Source organism: Somniosus microcephalus, chromosome 8 (assembly GCF_052327205.1).
Source record: "Somniosus microcephalus isolate GS21.2 chromosome 8, FLI_Smic_1.0, whole genome shotgun sequence".
NCBI lineage: Eukaryota > Metazoa > Chordata > Chondrichthyes > Squaliformes > Somniosidae > Somniosus > Somniosus microcephalus.
In genome coordinates, this window is record NC_140994.1 from 107672074 (window position 1) to 107696473 (window position 24400).

The 24400-nt window shown below is 51.3% G+C and overlaps 1 protein-coding gene across 4 annotated transcripts in view; it reads right to left on the minus strand.

The window, feature by feature from the left end:
• Window positions 1-24400, minus strand: part of LOC147113748 (polyadenylate-binding protein-interacting protein 2-like) — a 96894-nt gene that overhangs the window by 19400 nt on the left and 53094 nt on the right. For all 4 annotated transcript variants that reach the window (XM_085995058.1, XM_085995057.1, XM_085995059.1 and 1 more), the window contains exon 3: window positions 5116-5295. In XM_085995058.1, the coding sequence (XP_085851184.1) occupies window positions 5116-5295 (180 nt within the window). The remainder of the gene's footprint in view (window positions 1-5115; window positions 5296-24400) is intronic.

Genomic DNA, 24400 nt, shown 5'->3' on the forward strand with positions numbered 1-24400 from the left:
TGCCCAACAACAGACAGAGCCATGGAATGGCTGGCCAAAACCCGATTAGGCTCCCCCCAACACATAATAAGATGGGATGGGACGCGCCGAGCGAGCGAGCGAGACGGAGAGCCAGCCAGCCAGCGAGCGAGACGGAGAGAGAGAGAGAGAGGGAAAGAGACGCAGAGAGACACAGTCCACAGAGAGACAGTGAGATACAGAGAGAGAGAGAGAGACAGAGAGAGACTGACCAAGAGAGACAGAGTGAGAGAGAGAGAGAGACACAGAGAAACAGAGAGATAGACAGACAGAGAGAGAGAGAGAGAGAGACAGAGAGAGAGAGAGAGAGAGAGAGAGAGAGAGACAGAGAGAGAGAGAAAGAGAGAGAGAGAGACAGAGAGAGAGAGAGAGACTGGGGGAGGGGAAGATACACGCACACTGAAGATGGGTTGCTGAATTGTTAGTGTTTTTAGTGTTTAAAGTGGGGAAAAAAGTTTCATTTCAAGTTTTAAAATGTTTAAAAGTTAAATTTAATCTTAGTTAATTTAGCTTACTTTAGTTTAAGTTTAAGTTTAGGTTAGTCTAGATTAAGTAAGGAAGGAAAAGACCGCCAAAAAGGCCACCAAAGCCGACAGAGGAAAAAAAAAACTCCGTGGAAAACAGCAGAAAGAAACAAAGACAAAAAGAAACAAAGCAAAGGGACAGAAGAAGGAAAGGAATAAACCCGAGGAAAAACCGGGAGAACGAGGCACCTGCGCTCCCCCCACACGCCCTGTACCCGCGCTCCCGGCACACGCCTTGTACCCGTGCTCCCCGCACACGCCTTGTACCCGCGCTCCCCCCACACGCCTTGTACCCGCGCTGACCCCACACGCCTTGTACCCACACTCACCCCACACGCCCTGTACGCACGCTCCCCCCACACGCCATGTACCCGCATTCACCCCACGTGCCCTGTACCCGTGCTCCCCCCACACGCCTTGTACCCGCGCTCCCCGCACATGCCTTGTACCCGTGCTCCCCCCACACGCCTTGTACCCGCGCTCGCCACACACGCCTTCTAACCGCGCTCCCCCCACACGCCTTGTACCCGCGCTCCCCCCACACGCCCTGCACCCGCGCTCCCCCCACACACCCTGTACCCATGCTCCCCCCACACGCCCTGTGCCCGCGCTCCCCCCACACGCCCTGTACCTGCGCTCCCTGCACACGCCTTGTACCCGCGCTCCCCCCACACGCCTTGTACCCGTGCTCCCCCCACACGCCTTGTACCCGCGCTCGCCGCACGTGCCTTCTACCCGCTCTCCCCCACACGCGTTGTACCCGCGCTCCCCCCACACGCCTTGTACCCGCGCTCCCCCCACACGCCTTGTACCCGCGCTCCCCCCACACGCCCTGTACCCGCGCTCCCCCCACATGCCTTGTACCCGCGCTCCCCCCACACGCCTTGTACCCGCGCTCCCCCCACACGCCCTGCACCCGTGCTCCCTGCACACGCCTTGAACCCGCGCTCCCCCCACACGCCATGTACCCGCATTCACCCCACGTGCCTTTACCCGTGCTCCCCCCACATGCCTTGTACCCGCGCTCGCCGCACACGCCTTGTACCCGCGCTCCCCCCACACGCCTTGTACCCGCACTCCCCCCACACGCCCTGTACCCAAGCTCCCCCCACACGCCCTGTACCCGCGCTCACCCCACACGCCCTGTACCCGCACTCACCCCACACGCCTTGTACCCGCGTTCCCCCACACGCTTTATACCCACGCACCCCCTACACGCCCTGTACCCACGCTCCCCCCACATGCCTTGTACCCGCGCTGCCCGCACACGCCTTGTACCCGTGCTCCCCCCACACGCCTTGTACCCGCACTCCCCCCACACGCCCTGTACCCAAGCTCCCCCCACACGCCCTGTACCCGCGCTCACCCCACACGCCCTGTACCCGCGCTCACCCCACACGCCTTGTACCCGCGTTCCCCCACACGCTTTATACCCACGCACCCCCCTACGCGCCCTGTACCCACGCTCCCCCCACATGCCTTGTACCCGCGCTGCCCGCACACGCCTTGTACCCTCGCTCCCTGCACACGCTTTATACCCACGCACCCCCCACATGCCCTGTACCCGCGGTCCCCCCACACGCCGTGTACCCACGCTCCCCCACACGGCGTGTACCCATGCTCCCCCACACGCCCTGTACCCGCGCTCCCCCCACACGCCCTGTACCCGCGCTCGCCCCATGCGCCTTGTACCCGCGCTCCCCCACACGCCTTGTACCGGCGCTCCCCCCACACGCCCTGTACCCGCGCTCGCCCCATGCGCCTTGTACCCATGCTCCCCCACACGCCCTGTACCCACTCGCCCCCCACACGCCCTGTACCCGCGCTCCCCCACACGCCTTGTACCCGCGCTCCCCCCACACGCCTTGTACCCGCGCTCCCCCCACACGCCCTGTACCCGCGCTCCCCCCACACGCCCTGTACCCGCGCTCCCCCCACACGCCCTGTACCCGCGCTCCCCCCACACGCCCTGTACCCGCGCTCCCCCCACACGCCCTGTACCCGCGCTCCCCCTACACCGCGCTCCCCAACACGCCTTGTACCCGCGCTCACCGCACACGCCTTGCATTCGCGCTCCCACTACATGCACAGTACACGCGCACCCCGCACTCACCTTGAACCCACGATCCCCCTACATGCTTTCTACCCGTGCTCGACCCCACACGCCTTGTACCCGCGCTCCCGGCACATGCCCTGTACCCACGCTCCCCGCACACGCGTTGTACTCGCGCCTGCCCCGCACACGCCTTATACCCGCGCTCCCCCGTAACGCTTTGGACCCGTTCTCCCCACACACGCCTTGCACCCACGATCCCCCTACACACCTTCTACCCGCGCTCACCCCACACGCCTTGTACCCGCGCTCCCCCCGCATCCGCACTCCCCCCCCACATGCCCTGTACCTGCGCTCCCCCCACATGCCTTGTACCCACGGTCCCCCTACACGCCTTCTACCGGCGGTCCCCCTACACGCCTTGTACCTGCACTCGCCCCACACGCCTTGTACCCATGCTCCCCGCACACGCCTTGTACCCGTGCTCCACGCACACGCCTTGTACCCGCGCTCCCCCCACACGCCCTGTACCTGCGCTGCCTGCACACGCCTTGCACCCACGCTCCCCCTACACGCCTTGTACCCGCGCTCCCCCCACACGCCTTGTACCCGTGCTCCCCCCACATGCCCTGCACCCGCGCTCCTCCCACACGCCCTGTACCCACGCTCCCCCCACATGCCCTGTAACCGCGCTCCCCCCACACGCCTTGTACCCACGCTCCCCCCACACGCCATGTACCCGCATTCACCCCACGTGCCCTGTACCCGTGCTCCCCCCACACGCCTTGTACCCGCGCTCGCCGCACACGCCTTCTACCTGCGCTCCCCCACACGCCTTGTACCCGCGCTCCCCCCTCACGCCTTGTACCCGCGCTCCCCCCACACGCCTTGTACCCGCACTCCCCCCACACGCCCTGTACCCAAGCTCCCCCCACACGCCCTGTACCCGCGCTCCCCACACGCCCTGTACCCGTGCTCCCTGCACACGCCTTGTACCCATGCTCCCCGCACACGCCTTGTACCCGCGTTCCCCCCACACGCCTTGTACCCACGCTCCACGCACACGCCCTGTACCCGCGTTCCCCCCACACGCCTTGTACCCACGCTCCACGCACACGCCCTGTACCCACGCTCCCTGCACACGCCCTGTACCCACGCTCCCCGCACACGCCCTGTACCCACGCTCCCCGCACACGCCCTGTACCCACGCTCCCCCCACACGCTTTGTACCCGTGCTCGACGCACACACCTGGTACCCACGCTCCCCCCACACGCCTTGTACCCGTGCTCCCCCCACACGCCCGGTACCTGCGCTGCCCGCACATGCCCGGTAACCGCGCTCCATGCACACGCCTTCTACCCATGCTCACTGTACACGCCTTGTACCCACGCTCCCACCACACGCCTTGTACCCGCGCTCCCCCCACACGCCCTTTTAACCGCTCTCCCCCCCACACCACCTGTACCCGCACTCCCCCCACACGCCCTTTTTACAGCGCTCCCCCCACACCACCTGTACCCGCGCTCCCCCCGCACGCCATGTACCCGCGCTCCCCGTGCCAGCCCTGTACCCGCGCTCCCCGTGCCAGCCCTGTACCCGCGCTCCCCCCACACGTCCTGTACCCGCGCTCCCCCCACACGCCCTGTTCCCGCGCTCCCCCCACACGCCCGGTACCCGCGCTCCCCCCACACGCCCGGTACCCGCGCTCCCCCCACACGCCTCTCTACCTGCGCTCCCCCCACACGCCTCTGTGCCCGCGCTCCCCGCACACACCCGGTACCCGCGCTCGCCACCACACGGCCTGTACCCGCGCTCGCCAGCACACGCCCTGTACCCGCGCTCCCTGCACACGCCTTGTACCCTCACTCGCTGCACATACCCAGTACCCACGCTCCCCCCGCACCCGCGCTCCCCCCACACGCCCTGCACCCGCGCTCCCCCCCCACGCCCTGCACCCCCGCTCCCCCCCCACGCCCTGCACCCCCGCTCCCCCCCCACGCCCTGCACCCCCGCTCCCCCCCCACGCCCTGCACCCCCGCTCCCCCCCCACGCCCGCTGCCCCCCCACGCCCTGCACCCCCGCTGCCCCCCTGCACCCCCGCTGCCCCCCCGCTGCCCCCCTGCACCCCCGCTCCCCCCCACGCCCTGCACCCACGCTCCCCCCCCACGCCCTGCACCCGCGCTCCCCCCCCACGCCCTGCAACCCCCCTTCCCCCCCCCACACCCTGCACCCCCCCCCACGCCCTGCAACCCCCCCCACGCCCTGCAAACCCCCCCCACCCCCCCACGCCCTGCACCCCCCCCCACGCCCTGCACCCGCCCTGCACCCCCCCACGCCCTGCACCCCCCCACGCCCTGCACCCGCGCTCCCCCCCCAGTACCCGCGCTCCCCCCCGCACGCCCGGTACCCGCGCTCCCCCCGCACGACCGGTACCCGCCCTCCCCCCGCACGCCCGGTACCCGCGCTCCCCCCGCACGCCCGGTACCCGTGCTCTTGCTCAGAAGTGAGGTTATCCTTACCACAAGGTCCTCCACCGATCCATTGGTGCTGATGACGAGTACGTTGAGTTGCTCCTGGATCTGCCCGATGGTCGGGGCCAGATCCCGTGCTGGAATAAACCATTCATGCTCCTCCTCCTCCTCCAGCATTTCTTGAAAGCAACGCTCGATGAATTCCTCCTCCCATAACTCTTCTACAATCTAGATGGGCCAAAGAAAAAAAGAGTGCTTACCGATTAGGAAAATGCAATCTATTCTGAACCAAAGTCATGGTTCATATTCCAGCCCCAACCTTTAAACATGCATAACTGAGCATTGGTTTGAGAAGTGTGTGATGGTTAGATTAACAGAGGGGAGTGACAGCTATCTGCAGAGTGCTGATACACTGAACTAATGGTGGGAAAAGGCAAGTGGGATTGCGCTGGCTCCCGCTCTGGCACACCTCCATTTTAAAATTTTCATCCTTGTTTTCAAATCACTCCATGGCTTCACCCCTCCTATCTCTAATCTCCTCCAGCCCTACAAGCCGCCGAGATATCTGCTTTCCTCCAATTCTGGCCTCTTGCACATCCTTGATTTTAATCACACCACCATTGGCGGCCGTGCCTCCAGCTGCCTAGGCCCAAAGCTCTGGAATTCCCTCCCTAAACCTCTCCCCTTCTCTCTCGCGTAAAGACGCCCCATAAAACGTCTTTGGCCAAGCTTTTGGTTACCTGTCCTAATATCTCCTTATGTGGCTCGGTGTGAAATTTTGTCTGATAATGCTCCTGTGAAGCGCCTTGGAACATTTTACTATGTTAAAGGCACTATATAAATGAAAGTAGTTGTTGTTTTATACACAGGGCCATTGAATAAAGAAACAGGAAAGTGATTAATCTGGACAAGACATTGGTTAGACTACAATTGGATGTCAGTTTTGGGCTCCCCATTGCAGGAAGGGAAAAAGACTCACTAGAATGATAGGATAGAGTTATAATGAAAGGCTCAAAAGACTGGGCCTTTTTGGCTAGGATGGATTGGGGAACGTTACTTAAAGGGTTGACGGTGGATAGGCAATAGATAAGGGAGAACCAGTGGATGTGGTGTATTTGGACTTTCAGAAGGCTTTCGATAAGGTCCCGCATAAGAGATTGGCGTGCAAAGTTAAAGCACATGGGATTGGGGGTGTAAGGTACTGTCTTGGATAGAGAACTGGTGGCAGACAGGAAGCAAAGAGTTGGAATAAACAGGTCTTTTTCCGAGTGGCAGGCAGTGACTAGTGGGGTACCGCAGGGATCGGTGCTAGGACCCCAGCTATTCACAAAAGATACAGGAAACTCTCGTTTAAACGGCACCTAAATATCCAGAATTCTCTTATTAACCAGCAAAATTCATACTCCGAAAACAACACCTCAATAACCAGAAATGTTACCGAGCCCGAGACTCCCACGGTGGCCGAGTTAGTCATAGAGTCATAGATTTATACAGCACAGAAAGAGGCCCTTCGGCCCATCGCGTCCGTGCCTGCCATCAAGCCCTGCCTAATCTAATCCCATTTTCCAGCATTTGGTCCGTAGCCTTGTATGCTATGGCATTTCAAGTGCTCATCCAAATGCTTCTTGAATGTTGTGAGGGTTCCTGCCTCTACCACCCTTTCAGGCAGTGAGTTCCAGATTCCAACCACCCTCTGGGTGAAAAAGTTTTTCCTCAAATCCCCTCTAAACCTCCTGCCCCTTACCTTGAATCTATGCCCCCTTGTTATTGACCCCTCTACTAAGGGGAAAAGTTCCTTTCTATCTACCCTATCTATGCCCCTCATAATTTTGTACACCTCAATCAGGTCCCCCCTCAGCCTTCTCTGCTCCAAGGAAAACAACCCCAGCCTGTCCAGTCCTTCTTCATAGCTGAAGCGCTCCAGCCCAAGTAACATCCTTGTAAATCTCCTCTGCACCCTCTCCAAAGCAATCACATCCTTCCTATAGTGTGGCGACCAGAACTGCACACAGTACTCCAGCTGTGGCCTTACCAGCGTTTTGGACAGCTCCATCATAACCTCCCTGCTCTTATATTCTATGCCTCGGCTAATGAAGGCAAGTATCCCATATGCCTCTTTAACCACCTTATCCACCTGTTCTGCTGCCTTCAGGGATCTATGTACATGCACACCAAGGTCCCTCTGATCCTCTGTCAGTGGGGGTAGTTCTCCAAACTGCCACTACTCGGCTTCTTGGCGCTGTCGGAAGTCCGAACACCTCAACAACAGGAGTCTAACTGATTGTTAAAAATAGCCTCGGTAGATAACCCTCTCCGTCATCCAGAATTTTTAATCAACCGGCACCATCCCGGTCCCGTCGGTGCCGGATACCAAAGAGCTTCCTGTACATACTTTGGTTCTGTCTTCACAAAGGAGGACACAAATAACCTCCCAGAGATGTCGGGGAACATAGGGTCTAATGAGAGGGAGGAACTGAAAGAAATCAGTATTTGTAGGGAAATGGTGTTAGGGAAATTGACGGGATTGAAGGCCGATAAATCCCCAGGGCCTGATAATCTACATCCTAGGGTACTTAAGGAAGTGGCCCTAGAAATAGTAGATGCATTGCTGGTCATCTTCCAAAATTCTATAGACTCTGGCATGGATTGGAGGGTAGCTAATGTAACCCCACTATTTAAAAAAGGTGGTAGGGAGAAAACGTGCAATTATAGACCGGTAAGACTGACATCTGTAGTAGGGAAAATGCTAGAGTCCATTATAAAAGATGTAATAGCAGAGCACTTGGAAAACAGTAACAGGATTGGACAAAGTCAACATGGATTTACAAAAGGTAAATCATGTTTGACTAATCTACTGGAATTTTTTGATTATGTAACTGGTAGAATAGATAAGGGAGAACCAGTGGATGTGGTGTATTTGGACTTTCAGAAGGCTTTCGATAAGGTCCCGCATAAGAGATTAGCGTGCAAAGTTAAAGCACATAGGATTGGGGGTAAGGTACTGACTTGGATAGAGAACTGGCTGGCAGACAGGAAGCAAAGAGTTGAAATAAACAGATCTTTTTCCAAGTGGCAGGCAGTGACTAGTGGGGTACCGCAGGGATCGGTGCTAGGACCCCAGCTATTCACAATATATATTAATGATCTAGACGAGTGAACTAGATGTAATATCTCCAAGTTTGCAGACGACACAATGCTGGGTGGGCGTGTGTGCTGTGAGGAGGATGCAGAGAAACTCCAGTATGATTTGGACAGGTTGGGTGATTGGGCAGATGCAGTATAATGTGGATAAATGCGAGGTTCTCCACTTTCGTGGAAAATCTGAACGGCAATAGATTGGGAAAAGGGGAAGTGCAACGAGACCTGGGTGTCCTTGTGCACCAGTCGCTGAAGGTAAGCATGCAGGTGCAGCAGGCGGTTAAGAAGGCAAATGGTATGTTGGCCTTCATAGCGAGAGGATTCGAGTACAGGTGCAAGGATGTCTTGCTGCAGTTGTACAGGGCCTTGGTGAGACCACACCTTGAGTATTGTGTGCAGTTTTGGTCACCTTATCTGAGGATGTTCTTGCCATGGAGGGAGTGCAGCGAAGATTCACCAGACTGATACCTGGGATGGCAGGAATGACTTATGAAGAGAGATTGGGTCGATTGGGCTTATATTCGCTGGAGTTTAGAAGAATGAGAGGGGATCTCATTGAAACTTATAAAATTCTCACAGGACTAGACAGACTAGATGCAGGAAGGATGTTCCCGATGGCGGGGGAGTCCAGAACCAGAGGTCACAGTCTAAGGATAAGGGGTAAGCCATTTAGGACAGAGATGAGAAGGAATTTCTTCACCCAGAGAGTGGTGAACCTGTGGAATTCTCTACCACAGAAAGCAGTTGAGGCCAATTCATTAAATATATTCAAGAAGGAGTTAGATATATTTTTTAAGGCTAAAGGGATCAAGGGATATGGGGAGAAAGCAGGGATAGGGTACTGAATTTGGATGATCAGCCATGATCTCATTAAATGGCAGCGCAGGCTTGAGGGGCCGAATGGCCTACTCCTCCTCCTATCTTCTATGTTTCTATGATGTTTACCTCCATATATCCAAGATGGATTCCACTTGCTTTCGTCAACCTAAAATTTCTCCCTCACTACCATTTAGAATGAAAGACTTGCATTTTTAAACAGCGAGTTTCATGACCTCAGGACATCCCAAAGCGCTTTACAGCCAATGACAGACTTTTTGAAGTGCTAATTTGCACACAGCAAGCTCCCACAAACAGCAATAAAATTAAAAAAGACAAGGTAATATGTTTTAGTGATATTGGTTGAGGGATAAATGATTAGGACACCAGGGGAACTCCCTTGTTTTTTCTCGGAAATTGCCAGGGGATCTTTAGCTCCTCAGACAGTGCAGCGCTCCCTCAGTACTGCACTGAAGTGTGCTTATTGCTAGCCTGGCTCGGTGAGCTGTATGGCAGAGGCCTGCTCCGTGCCCATCCCAAATCCACAATGCTGTTCTGTTCCTCACTTCGCCCTGCTGAAAACAATCACAGAGCAACCGTTCTGCTGTACAAGAGAACATTCTCAGAGTCACTGTGAGCAACACCAGGAGATCTGTGCTAGGGTTAGAAGCCTTTCTGTGTGTCGACTTCCTGTTGTCAAAATCAAGTCATCATTTAACATTCAGACTGCCCAGATGGACATTTGACGGTGATGTGGCCCCATGGAAACACTTGCCTTTCACCGTTTGTTGATGAATGAATTGAGTCACTCAAAATGAAAAGAAAAATTGGAGACATTTTCATCTGCAGTTCTTTTCTCATTTCCAAAATCAGTTTTTAAACAAAGAAAGAAATTCCAATATGAATACATTTCACAGTAACGTGATTAAACTTACACATGGAATAGTTATTTTTCACATCTTTGAATACCTTTGCAGGAGTTTTTACGTAGAGACCTCAGCCTCTCCCAAATGCCTGGGGCTGGATTTGATATCTTTACCCAAAATGATGGATGTTCAGAGGGTAGATCCTGCAGTCTGGGCTTGTACAGTGTGCATAGCTACACCACTAACATTTAATCTATCTGAATGATGGAGACAGAGAGGAAAACATGCAAACAAAATCTATTTGGTTGTTTTACTTCATTAATTGGGATTAAGGTGAATTTCAAAAGCTTATTTCGGGTTAAAATTTAAATCACGTGTATTTTTAACCGAGACTGACAGAGGGACAGAGATGGAGAAGGAGAATGAGAAACAGACATAGGTATACATCAGAAAACACCAATTTCAGTGTTTGTAGAATCGCAAAATACTGCGGATGCTGGAAATCTGAAATAACACCAATTCCAGGTGAAACAGCGATTTACTTGTACTTCTCGCAATCTAGTATACTGTATTCGCTGCTCACGATGCGGTCTCCTCTACATTGGGGAGACCAAACGCAGATTGAGCAACCGCTTTGCGGAACACCTCCGTTCAGTCCGTAAGGGTGACCCCGAGCTTCCGGTCGCCTGTCACTTTAATTCACTGCTTCACTCCCACTCTGATCTCTCTGTCCTCGGCCTATTACATTGTTCCAATGAAGCTCAACGTAAGCTCAATTGGGGACTTTACAGCCTTCCGGACTCAACATCGAGTTCAACAATTTCAGATAATTATCCCTGCCCCCATTTTTCATGCTGTATGATTTTGCCATTCCCATTTGCAACATTTGATCTTTCCTGCCTTTTACATAAGCACAGGATGTTCTTTCAATTCCTTCCTCCCCCTCTCTGCACCTGCTTAATATCTGTTACATCTCCAGCTTTTTCCAGTTCTGATGAAGGGTCCCAGACCTGAAACGTTAACTCTGTTTCTCTCTCCATGGATGCTGCCTGGCCTGCTGAGTATTTCCAGCATTTTCTGTTGTTATTTCAATGTTTGGAGACATCTCTTTCCACAACAGCCAGCAATTGATCACCTTGTCTTGACAAATCATTCACATATTGTGGTGGTGGGTGCATTTCTATTCACATCAGCCCAGCAGCAGATGATTCCCAAGAATGTACTCTTCTTAGAGGGAGCTTACTGGTGAATTCCTGAATGGGGAAGGAATTAGAGTCCCCACTCTTCCACTCCAAATGAAGATTGAAAGAAAACAGGAGACACAAATAGGCAGTTGCAAAATGAGGCGGCCCTCAATACAGCTGGCACTGGGTGTGCTGTGTACAGGAAAACGTGGTCCATACATGACCTAGCCTGGGAGCCCTTAAAGGGATCGCTGGAGCTTCCACCAAAAAGGCAAGTTTAAAAAAAGACGGACCTGTGTGTGGAACGGGAGGTCCAAGAGTGCCGCTCCCAGCTCACTATAGTGCCGAAGACCGTTTGCAGCACCCGCTCGAACATCCCACCCTCCCTCCCGATTCAACTCCGCCGCCCAGCTCTGCTGCAGTGCCGTAGATCAATGCTAGCACCCGCTCAACCCCCCAACGTTCCCTCTAAGCAGCTTGTCAGTCCCGTGCAGCCCGGGACCAGCTTTTCCAATGGTAAATTTCGCACATGTGCGAAACTGGGAATGGGTCGCACACCCAAAATAAAATTAGGGGGAACATTGGCCACTCCCCGACTGCCTTCCCCACCTTCCTGATCGCATCTCCCCCGCCCCCCCACCCAATTGCACACTCCTCCCTCCCAGCTCTACAACAGTACCGAAGACCAATGCCAGCACCCACTCAGCCCTCTCTCTTCCCCATCGCACTCCCATCCCTCCGAAATCGAACCCCCCATCCATCAACAGCCCCCCCCCACCCCTCCCCCTCCATCGACCTCCCCCACCCTACTGATCATCCCCCTTCCCCACCCTGATCTGGCACTATCCGTTTTCTAGGCCTTGGTATTTTGGGTGCAAAACTTTGTCAAAATAGTGGCATGGGGGAGAGGGGGGATCGGAGGGGGAGGGGGAGAGAGAGAGGTGTGGGGGAGAGAGGGGGAGGGGGAGAAAGGGAGAGAGGAGGGGGAGAAAGGGAGAGGGGAGGGGAGAGGGGGGATCGGAAGGGGGAAGAGAGGTGGTCAAGGGTGGGGGGGATAAAGAGCATGGAGGGCACAGTCGGGATGGGGGGGGGGTTGGAAGAACATGCTCCCGGTCTAAGGGAGAGGGGAGGGTGATTGACCCACGAAGGTGAGCCCCGTCTGTTTTATGTGAACTCTATTCTGTCTGGAGTAGGCAATCAGAATGGCTCAAATTACACTTTGCAAAGTAACTGAGTAGGCAGGGAGGATCTAATTACACACTCGAGAAACTGCTGGGTGAGTCTTATCCTCCAAGGGGACCAATCAGCAATCAGGTCTCGTCATCCAAGGGGACCAATCAGAACTTTGGTGTTGCGAATAGACACGTCCCTGGTATAAACCAGAGTGTGAATTTCCAAGTACCAGACAGGGCAGGGACCGGTGAGGTGAGGTCACACATACAGGCCCAATGAGAAGGCAATGTGGTTGGTAAAAGTATTGGGCTTACAGTGTAAGCTTGGACTGAGAGGAGGCAGCCATGAGGTCTAGCCACCCTAGGGATCTAATAGCCGAGAATAAACCAAGGAGGAGAAAAGGGGAAGGAAGAGAGAGAGATGGAGAGGTGGGGGAAGAGAAGGTAAGATGAGAATTGCGCCATCAAAACCAGGGGTTCGCCAAACATGTTCGACCTGAGCACCCCAGAAGTGCCAACCGGTGAATTGAAAATCAATCAGCGAGGCAAGGTGACTGGTGCACCCGCAGATGGCAGCCTTGATCCTACATGTTTAGAATTAATTTAAAAACATTTAAAATAAAAAACATTTAAAATAAAAAAATTATTTTTTGAAAAATAAATGTAAACATTTTTCAAGGGGTCAAAAATAACAAACTTATTTTACAGGTTTTTGAAGTGTTAAAATGATTTTTTTAAATTTATTTTAATATTTATTTTCACCCTTACACTGGTAAAAGGCCCCATGCCTGCTTTTACCGGGCGTAAGTGCTTTGTGGGCATTTGCTGGGCGAATAGCCCGACTCTTCGCCAGCGGGCGTCCATTTCCTGCGCAAGCGGTCATAGGCCCCGGAAATTCCAGCCCCAATATACCATGAGCTTTATCCAAGTTACTTGGCTAGGCTTGGCTTGTATTCCCTTGAGTTTAGAAGATTAAGGGGTGATCTAAATGAGGTGTTTAAGATGATTAAAGGAGTTGATAGGGTCGAGAGAGAGAAACTATTTCCTCTGGTTGGGGGGGGGGGGGGGGGTGGGGGCATAACCTTAAAATTAGAGCCAGGCTGTTCAGGGGGGATGTCAGGAAGCACTTCTTCGCACAAAGGGTGGTGGAAATCTGGAACTCTCCCCCCCAAAAAGCTGTTGAGGTTAGGTCAATTGAAAATTTCAAAACTGAGATTGATAGATTTTTGTTAGGCAAGAGTATTAAGGGATATGTAACGAGATGGAGTTAAGGTACAGATCAGCCATGATCTAATTGAATGGCGGAACAGGCTCGAGGGGCTGAATGGCCGCCTCCTGTTCCTATGTTACTTCATCTCGCGAGAGTGGTGAATAACTACAGATAAAGCTTCCAAGATGTTCCAGCTATATGAACTTTTCCTTGGTAGTGATCAGGAGTAGGAACCCAGGTGTCTCGAGGTCAATTGTAGAGCTCCGATCGCCACCCAGCTAAGTTAGACAACTGAACATACACTGGGTTTGCGACCCGGGATCTCCCTGCTCTGACTTGGTATTGACTTGGATAGAGAACTGGTTGGCGGACAGAAAGCAAAGAGTTGGAATAAACAGGTCGTTTTCCGAGTGGCAGGCAGTGACTTGTGGGGTACCGCAAGGATCGGTCCTAGGACCCCAGCTGTTCACAATATATATTAATGATCTGGATGAGGGAATTGGATGTAATATCTCCAAATTTGCAGACGACACAAAGCCGGGTGGGAGGGTAAGCTGTGAGGAGGATGTCGTGAAACTCCAGCACGATTTGGACATGTTGGGTGATTGGGCAGAAACATGGCAAATGCACTATAATGTGGATAAATGTGAGGTTATCCACTTTGGTGGCAAAAACAGGAAGGCAGATTATTATTTGAATGGCAATAGATTGGGAGAAGGGGAAGTGCAAAGAGACCTGGGTGTTATTGTGCACCAGTCGCTGAAGGTAAGCATGCAGGTGCAGCAGGCGGTTAGGAAGGCAAATGGTATGTTGGCCTTCGTAGCAAGAAGGTTCGAGTACAGGAACAAGGATGCCTTGCTGCAGTTGTACAGGGCCTTGGTGAGACCGCACCTTGAGTAGTGTGTGCAGTTTTGGTCACCTTACCTGAGGAAGGACGCTCTTGCCATGGAGGGAGTGCAGCGAAGATTCACCAGGCTGATACCTGGGATGGCAGGAATGACGTATGAGGAGAGATTGTGTCGATTGGGCTTATACTCACTGGAGTTCAGAAGATTGAGAGGGGATCTCATCAAAACCTATAAAATTCTGTCAGGTCTGGACAGACTAGATGCAGGAAGGATGTTTCTGATGGCCGGGGAGTCCAGAACCAGGGGTCATAGTCTAAGGATAAGGGGTAAGCCATTTAGGACTGAAATGATGAGGAATTTCTTCACCCAGAGAGTGGTGAACCTGTGGAATTCTCTGCCACAGAGGGCGGTGGAGGCCAGTTCATTCAATATATTCAAGAAACAATTGGATATATTTCTTGAGGCTAAAGGGATCAAGGGGTATGGGGAGAAGGCAGGGACAGGGTACTGAGTTTGGATGATCAGCCATGATCTCATTGAATGGCGGAGCAGGCTCGAAGGGCCGAATGGCCTACTCCTGCTCCTATCTTCTATGTTTCTATGTTTCTATGTCTGCCTCGATAGGTTTTGGGAGCCACCACCTGGCTTCCCAGTGGTCAACTGGGTTAGTTCCTGTTATCATTGGGTGCTCCTTCATCCTGGCTAGCACAAATGAAGGTCGGTCGCAGGCCCACCGATTTATCAGTTGGAAAGCTGTCATAGAAATGGTTACAGCACAGAAGGCAGCCATTCGGCCCGTCGAGCCCGTGCTGGCTCTCTGCAAGAGCACTTCAGCTAGTCCCACTCCCCCACCCTTTCCCCATAGCCCTGCAAATTTCTTTCCTTCAGCTACTTATCCAATTCCCTTTTGAAACCCGTGAGTCTGCCTCCACCACCCTTTCAGGCAGTGCATTCCATTGCCTAACCACTCGCTGCGTAAAACAGCTTTTTCTTATGTCGCTTTTGGTTCTTTTGCCAATCATCTTAAATCTGTGTCCTCTGGTTCTCGACCCTTCCGCCAATGGGAACAATTTCCCTCTATCTACTCTGTCCAGACCCCTCATGATTTTGAACAACTCCATCAAATCTCAGTTGGGGCCGAGTCAGTGTTTTACACAGGTTCATCATAATTTCCACGCTTCTGTACTCTACACCTCTGTTCATGAAGCCTAGGATCCCGTAAGCCTTTTTAACTACTTTCTCAACCTGCCCTGCCACCTTCAATGATTTGTGCACATATACCCCCAGGTCTCTGTTCATGCACCCTCTTTAGGATTGTACCTTTTAGTTTATATTTCCTCTCCTCATTCTTTCTACCAAAATGTATCACTTCACACTTTTCAGCATTAAATGTCATCTGCCATGTGTCTGCCCATTCCAACAGCCTGTCAATGTCCTCTTGAAGTCGATCACTCTCCTCTTCACTGTTCACTATACTTCCAAGTTTTGTGTGTGCAAATTTTGAAATTGTGCCCTGTACACCCACATCCAAGTCTTCCACTTTCTTGTTGTCACTTCATCTGGCAAAGGCTCAGCCACACAAGCTTGGTACTACCCTCTCCTGCTCAGCAAGCCCTTTCACCTGCCATTCACCCAGAGATCAGATATTCCAGAACACCGGGTCGGCACACCCAGCTCGACAGCGGAGTTGCCATTTTGCCACTCCCAGAGGAAATCGGACTCGGAGCAAAATGCATCCGACCGCGGCCGTATGAATCAGGGGAAATGCAGAATGGGAAATCAGTAACCAAGGTCATTCCAGGCCCCTACCCACAGATGGCAGCATTTTTTCAGGAAGACACTTGGTTAACCATTTCCCACTTTGGACTTAGTCTCCGAAAACTACTTCCGGCTTTTGATTAACCATTTCCTCCCCTTTTACTAATTTCTGCATGTTTTGGTTTATAATTTCTCCGCTTTTTGGTTAACCATTTCCCCTTTCGGACTTAGTCCCTGCATGCAGCTTGACTTTTTTGTTAATTATTTCCCACTTTTTACTCTTGTGTTGAAGGTACCTCCTCGCCTGGACAGAATTGTTGCTCAGCACCAGCAACAAGTTTCACATTAAGTAAGTAAAACAAAAATAATATATAGGTTTGACTGTATAACTAATTTTTATACAGAAAAACTACTTGTGTTGTGTTACAGGGGGTCTGTGGAATTTTTATAACACGGGAGGGGGGCCTTCGAAGCAAAATGGTCGAGAACTCCTGCTCCAAACAACTGTCAGCTGAACAGCAAGAGCTCTCAGTTTTCACAACACTTTTAGCCACTGCTACACACGACAGCTCGTCCCCGACACCAGTTAGGCAACACCCATGTTGTGTACTTGTAGTGTACAGGACCACAAAGAGAACTACAGTGAGCTCAATTTAGAGCCCCCTCCGATCCTCACTGAATCTCACCCGATACACAACCCCCACACACACCATGCCCACGTCACGAACAAGACCATCTCAGACCACTCTCCTCATTTCCCTCACTGCTTACATCCCATCACCCTTCCTTAACCTCATCGCTCTCACCATCCATTCCCAGAAAAACACTCCCAGCCGTGCAGGTCCATCACAAATTTATCACAAACTCCGAACTCCCTCCTTCTGGTTCTCCACCCCATCATCTGCTAAAAAGAAAAAGAAAGACTTGTATTTATATACCGCCTTTCACGACCACCGGACGTCCCAAAGCGCTTTACAGCCAATGAAGTACTTTTTGAAGTGTAGTCACTGTTGTAATGTGGGAAACACGGCATCCAATTTGCTCACAGCAAGCTCCCACAAACAGCAATGTGATAATGAGCAGATAATCTGTTTTAGTGATGTTGATTGAGGGATAAATATTGGCCAGGACACCGGGGATATCGCCCCTGCTCCCAGAACAATCATTCTGTTATTCCTCCTCATCTCAATGATCTCCCTCTTCCATTTCCCTCCCACAGTTAAGGAATCTGTAATACACCCCCACTAATGGAACAACCCCTTTTTATCCTTGATCTTTAACTGCACTGACTGTCTGAACCCGTTGACCATTACAGCATGAATTCCCTAACTCACCAATTCTGCCTGCCTCTCCTCATTCTCCTCCTCTCTGACCTATTCTGTCCCTCCTAAACACGTTACAGCCCAACGGGCTATCATTTGCTGTGGCTGAGCATCTAACAACTTGCCCTTGCACGTTCAGGTTTTTGAATTTTTTGCACGGCAAGTTGCTGAAAGTGCGAGCTGATAACGTCACAGCGAGGGAAGCTGGGCATCTGGGACCTGGGCAAGCAACTGTGTATCTCCTTAATCAATCAGATTGAAGGACTGTGACATTAACAGTGCAATGATTGAGTAGAAAGTGTAAATTCAAAGTCAAATCAGGTACAGAAAGAGAAATAGAGACGGAAAGAAAGATTGAATTGAGAGAGAGAGAGAGAGAGAGAGAGAGAGAGGAGAGAAAGATTGGAGTGAGAGATTGGAGTGAGAGAGAGAGTCCCCTGAGTCAGTTGTTACTGAAACTAAGTTCTCCTACCCAGCCGGACCCTGACCAGTCCCAGACCAACACTGCTCCCCAAACACCAATCCGAGTGAACCAAATCATTAAACAATGCAAAGAAACCTACCTGGAACATTGGAACACAATAACCAAAAGCCAAAGCAGATTAGAATGCTACCGGGCCCTAAAAAGAGAATATAAACTGGCAGACTATCTCTCGACCATCAGAGACACAAAACAGAGACAGACCCTCACCAGATACAGACTAAGCGACCACCAACTGGCAATTGAAAAAGGAAGATACAAGAAATCCTGGCAACCTAAAGAAAATAGATTATGTGATCACTGTCTGGCCGGCGAGGTTGAGACAGAGGTGCACTTCCTCCTAAAATGCGAAAAATTCAACGAGACAAGAAACATATTTTGACAAGCTCAGCCTTACAACCCCAGATTTCAAAGAATTGGATGACCTGTCAAAATTAAGAATAGTCCTGGGGGAGGGAGACAGACCATATCTTGGTGCCCAATATGTAACATGTCACAACCTGAGGAACAGTGAGTGACTAACGAGCACACCCATAGCATATATACGCTAAAAATGTTTAAATCAATACCGAATGTACCCAACGACTGTTTTAAATTAATACTGAATGCACCCAACGAGGGTCAACGACTGTTTAAATTAATACTGTCTGTACCCAACGAGGGTCAAAAACGTTTGACACCGACAGAATGTTGGAAACCTGTACTTTTTGTTATGTAAGCTTTGGCAACATGGTTCCCTGTAAACTTTCATGCCAATAAAGCATTTGAATTGAATTGAATTGAATTGAGAAAGAAAGATTGGATTGAGAGAGAAAAAGATTGGATTGAGAGAGAAAGAAAGATTGGATTGAGAGAAAGATTGGATTAAGAAAGGGATGATTGAGGAAAAAATATTGGCTACGACACCAGGGATAACTCCTTCAAAATAGTGCCATTGGATCTTTTACATCCACTGCTAAACTGCTTCTTTGACATCCTCATTCTTACTGTCTCTCACCCATGCCATCCCCGGTACACTCCTCATCTGTCCAGGACAGGTATGGTGCTCCAGTGCCAGATTTGGTTTGAAGACAGCAAGTGTTGCTGAGCTTCACTCACCTCAACCCAATCCTCCTATGATTCAAGGATCTTCCTGAAGGGCAAGGGAACCTCTTGGCACCTCTTCTCCATGACTATTCAGCTCATCAAACCCCATTTCTCCACGCCCTCTACCCTTACCTCCAATGCCAAGTGCAAAAAGCTCATGGATTTCTTTATCTCTAAGTTTAGGACCATGTGTGCAGTTGCCTCTGTCACAACTTCCCCTTCCTCACCGCATCTCTTGGCCTTTCCCACATGCTCGAGATCCAACTCCCCCTCATCACTCTGCAGTTTCAGTCTCACCAAACCCTTCCCCTTGCTCACTCCAAGTTCATCTCCACGAGGCCCATCTCCTGATCCTCTCCTCACTCACACGTTAACTCCTTCTCCCCTTCAAAAACATCACAAAACCCCTCCTCAAAAGTACACTCGTGACCCATCATACTCGCAATTATCACCCCTTTTCTAACTTCCCTTTCCTCTCCAAGGTCCTTGAACAAGTTCTCACCTCCCAAAACTCCCTGCCTGAATCCTTCCGATCAGCTTCTGTTGAGGCTGTGGGTCCACTGAAAATGTCATAACTGAGATTGATAGATTTTTGTTATGCAAGGGTATTAGGGGTTATGGAACCAAGGCAGGTAGATGGAGTAAAGATACAGATAATTCAATGGTGGAACAGGCCTATGTTTTTTTTTAATTCGTTCACGGGATGTGGGCATTGCTGACAAGGCCAGCATTTATTGTCCATCCCTTAATGGCCTCGAGAAGGTGGTGGTGAGCAGGCTTCTTGAACCGCTGCAGTCCATGTGGTGAAGGTGCTCCCACAGTGCTGTTCGGGAGGGAGTTCCAGGATTTTGACCCAGCGACGACAAAGGAACGGCGATATACTTCCAAGTCAGGATGCTGTGTAACTTGGAGGTGATTAAAACACAAGAACATAAGAATTAGGAGCAGGAGTCAGCCATACAGCCCGTTGAGCCTGCTCCACCATTCAATAAGATCATAGCTGATCTTCAACTTCAACTCCACTTTCCCGCCCGATCTCCATATCTCTAGATTCCCCTAGAGTCCAAATATCTATCCATCTCAGCCTTGAATATACTCAATGAATTAGCATCTACAGCCCTTTGGGGCAGAGAATTCCAAAGATTCACAACCCTCTGAGTGAACAAATTCCTCATCACAATCTTAAATGGCCAACCCCTTATCCTGAGACTATGCCCCCGTTCTAGAGTCATAGAGTCATACAGCACAGAAAGAGGCCCTTCGGCCCATCGTGTCTGCGCCGTCCATCAAGCCCTGTCTAATCTAATCCCATTTTCCAGCATTTGGTCCATAGCCTTGTATGCAATGGCATTTCAAGTGCTCATCCAAATGCTTCTTGAATGTTGTGAGGGTTCCTGCCTCTACCACCCTTTCAGGCAGTGAGTTCCAGACTCCAACCACCCTCTGGGTGAAAAAGTTCCTCCTCAAATCCCCTCTAAACCTCCTGCCCCTTACCTTGAATCTATGCCCCCTTGTTATTGACCCCCCTACTAAGGGGAAATGTTCCTCTTTATCTACCCTATCTATGCCCCTCATCATTTTGTACACCTCAATCAGGTCCCCCCTCAGCCTTCTTTGCTCCAAGGAAAACAACCCCAGCCTGTTTAGTCTTTCTTCATAGCTGAGGCGCTCCATCCCAGGTAACATCCTGGTGAATCTTCTCTGCACCCTCTCCAAAGCAATCACATCCTTCCTATAGTGAGGCGACCAGAACTGCACACAGTACTCCAGCTGTGGCCTTACCAGAGTTTTGTACAGCTCCATCATAACCTCCCTGCTCTTATATTCTCCAGCCAGGGGAAACAACCTCTCAGCATCTACCCTGTCAATCCCCTTCAGAATCTTGTATGTTTCAATGAGATCACCTCTCATTCTTCTAAACTCCAGAGAGTATAGGCCCATTCTACACAATCTCTCATCACAGAATAACTCTCTCATCCCAGGAATCAATCTAGTGAACCTTCGTTGCACCGCCTCTAAGGCAAGTATATCCTTCCGCAGATAAGGACACCAAAACTGTGCACAGTACTCCAGGTGTGGTCTCACCAATGCGCTGTACAATTGTAGTAAGACTTCCTTACTCTTGTACTCCAACCCCCTTGCAATAAAGGCCAACATGCCATTTGCCTTCCTTATTGCTTGCTGTACCCTTAGGCTAACTCTGTGTTTCCTGTACGGGGACAGCTAAATCTCTCTGAACGCCAACATTTAATAGTTTTTCACCATTTAAAAAATATTCTGTTTTCTATTCTTCCTACCAAAGTGAATAACCTCACATTTCCCCACATTATACTCCATCTGCCACCTTATTGCCCACTCACTTAGACTATATCCTTTTGCAGGCTCTTTGTGTCCTCCTCACAGCTTACTTTCCCACCTAGCTTTGTATCATCAGCAAACATGGATACATTGCACTCAGTCCCTTCATCAAAGTCATTAATGTAGATTGTAAATAGTTGAGGCCCAAGCACTGATCCTTGTAGCATGGTGATGGTGTTCCCATGTGCCTGCTGCCCATGTCCTTCTAGGTGGTAGAGGTTGCGGGTTAGGGAGGTACTGTTGAAGAAGCCTTGGCGAGTTGCTGCAGTGCATCTTGTAGATGGTACACACTGCAGCCATGGTACGCTGGTGGTGGAGGAAGTGAATGAGGTGGTGTATGGGGTGCCAATCAAGTGGGCTGCTTTGTTCTGGATAGTGTCGAGCTTCTGGAGTGTTGTTGGAACTGCACTCATCCAGGCAAGTGGAGAGTATTCTATCACACTCCTGACTTGTGCCTTGTAGATGGTGGAAAGGCTTTGGGGAGTCAGGAGGTGAAACACTCACTGCAGAATGCCCAGCCTCTGATCTGCTCTTTTTTTTCCACAGAATTCACAGAAACCCCACAGTGCAGATAGAGGCCATTTCGGCCCATCGAGCCTGCACCGACACATATCCCACCCGATCCCTGTAACCCCTACACCAACACATATCCCACCCTATCCCCATAACCCCACGTATTTAATCCCCCTAACACTAAGGGTCAATTTATCATAGCCAATCAACCTAACCCGCACATCTTTGGACTGTGGGAGGAAACCGGAGCACCCGGAGGAAACCCACGCAAACACGGGGAGAATGTGCAAACTCCACACAGACAGTCGCCCGAGGCCGGATTCGAACCCGGGTCCCTGGCGCTGTGAGGCAACAGTGCTAACCACTATGCCACCGTGCTGCCATAATGTGTGTGTGGCTGGTCCAGTTAAGTTTCTGATTAATGGTGACCCCACAGAACGCTGATGGGGAGGGATTCAGTGCTGGTAATGCCGTTGTAGGTCAGCCTGTCTGGTCATAGTACTGAAACTGCCCTAGCCGAAGACATGATTGGCCTCTTTCATGACTGGGTCCATGGTATGCTATCCCTCCTGGACCTCTTCACAGCATTCAATATGGTCAACTACACCGTCTCTCCAGTGACAGGATCGGACAAAGTCAACATGGATTTACAAAAGGTAAATCGTGCTTGACTAATCTACTGGAATTTTTTGAGGATGTAACTGGTAGAATAGATAGGGGAGAACCAGTGGATGTGGTATATTTGGACTTTCAGAAGGCTTTCGATAAGGTGCCGCATAAGAGATTAGCGTGTAAAGTTAAAGCACATGGGATTGGGGGGAAAGGTAATGACTTGGTTAGAGAACTGGTTGGCAGACAGGAAACAAAGAGTTGGAATAAACGGGTCTTTTTCTGAGTGGCAGGCAGTGACTAGTGGGGTACCGCAGGGCTCAGTGCTAGGACCCCAGCTATTCACAATATATATTAATGATCTAGACGAGGGAACTAGATGTAATATCTCCAAGTTTGCAGACGACACAAAGCTGGGTGGGCGTGTGTGCTGTGAGGAGGATGCCGAGAAACTCCAGTATGATTTGGACAGGTTGGGTGATTGGGCAGATGCGTGGCAGATGCAGTATAATGTGGATAAATGCGAGGTTATTCACTTTGGTGGCAAAAACAGGAAGACAGATTATCTGAACGGCAATAGATTGGGAAAAGGGGAAGTGCAACGAGACCTGGGTGTCCTTGTGCACTAGTTGCTGAAGGTAAGCATGCAGGTGCAGCAGGCGGTTAAGAAGGCAAATGGTATGTTACACAGAAGTCACAGAAACCCCACAGTGCAGATAGAGGCCATTTCGGCCCATCGAGCCTGCACCGACACATATCCCACCTGATCCCCATAACCCCTACATCAACACATATCCCACCCTATCCCCGTAACCCCACGTATTTAATCCCCCTAACACTAAGGGTCAATTTATCATAGCCAATCAACCTAACCCGCACATCTTTGGACTGTGGGAGGAAACCGGAGCACCCGGAGGAAACCCACGCAAACACGGGGAGAATGTGCAAACTCCACACAGACAGTCACCCGAGGCCGGATTCGAACCCGGGTCCCTGGCGCTGTGAGGCAACAGTGCTAACCACTATGCCACCGTGTTCGCCGTCATAGCGAGATGATTCTAGTACAGGAGCAAGGATGTCTTGCTGCAGTTGTACAGGGCCTTTGTGAGACCACACCTTGAGTATTGTGTGCAGTTTTGGTCACCTTATCTGAGGAAGGATGTTCTTGCCATGGAGGGAGTGCAGCGAAGGTTCACCAGACTGATACCTGGGATGGCAGGAATGACGTATGAGGCGAGATTGGGTCGATTGGGCTTTTATTCGCTGGAGTTTAGAAGAATGAGAGGGGATCTCATTGAAACCTATAAAATTCTAACAGGACTAGACAGACTAGATGCAGGAAGGATGTTCCCAATGGCGGGGGAGTCCAGAACCAGGGGTCACAGTCTAAGGATAAGGGGTAAGCCTTTTAGGACAGAGATGAGGAGGAATTGCTTCACCCAGAGAGTGGTGAACCTGTGGAATTCTCTACCACATAAGGCAGTTGAGGCCAATTCATTAAATATATTCAAGAAGGAGTTAGATATATTTTTTAAGGCTAAAGGGATCAAGGGATATGGGGAGAAAGCAGGGACAGGGTACTGAATTTGGATGATCAGCCATGATCTCATTAAATGGCGGAGCAGGCTCGAGGGGCCAAATGGCCTACTCCTATCTTCTATGTTTCTCACACCATCTCTCCTCTATTGCCCAGCTTTGTGGGACTACCCTCTCGTAATTCTACTCCTACATGTCCAAACACAGCCAATGTATCTCCAGTAATAGCTTCTCTTCCTGCCCCCACACACAGTCATCTCCCAAGGATCACCTCCTCTTCCTCATCTACCCATCGATGAGATTGTCCACAAGCACAGGTCAGCTTCCATATATACGCTGATGATACCCAGCATTACCTCTCTACCAGTACCTTCAACCCTTGACCACTGCTGTGCTGTCACACTGCCCATTCAATGAGTCAACGCAAACTCTGCTC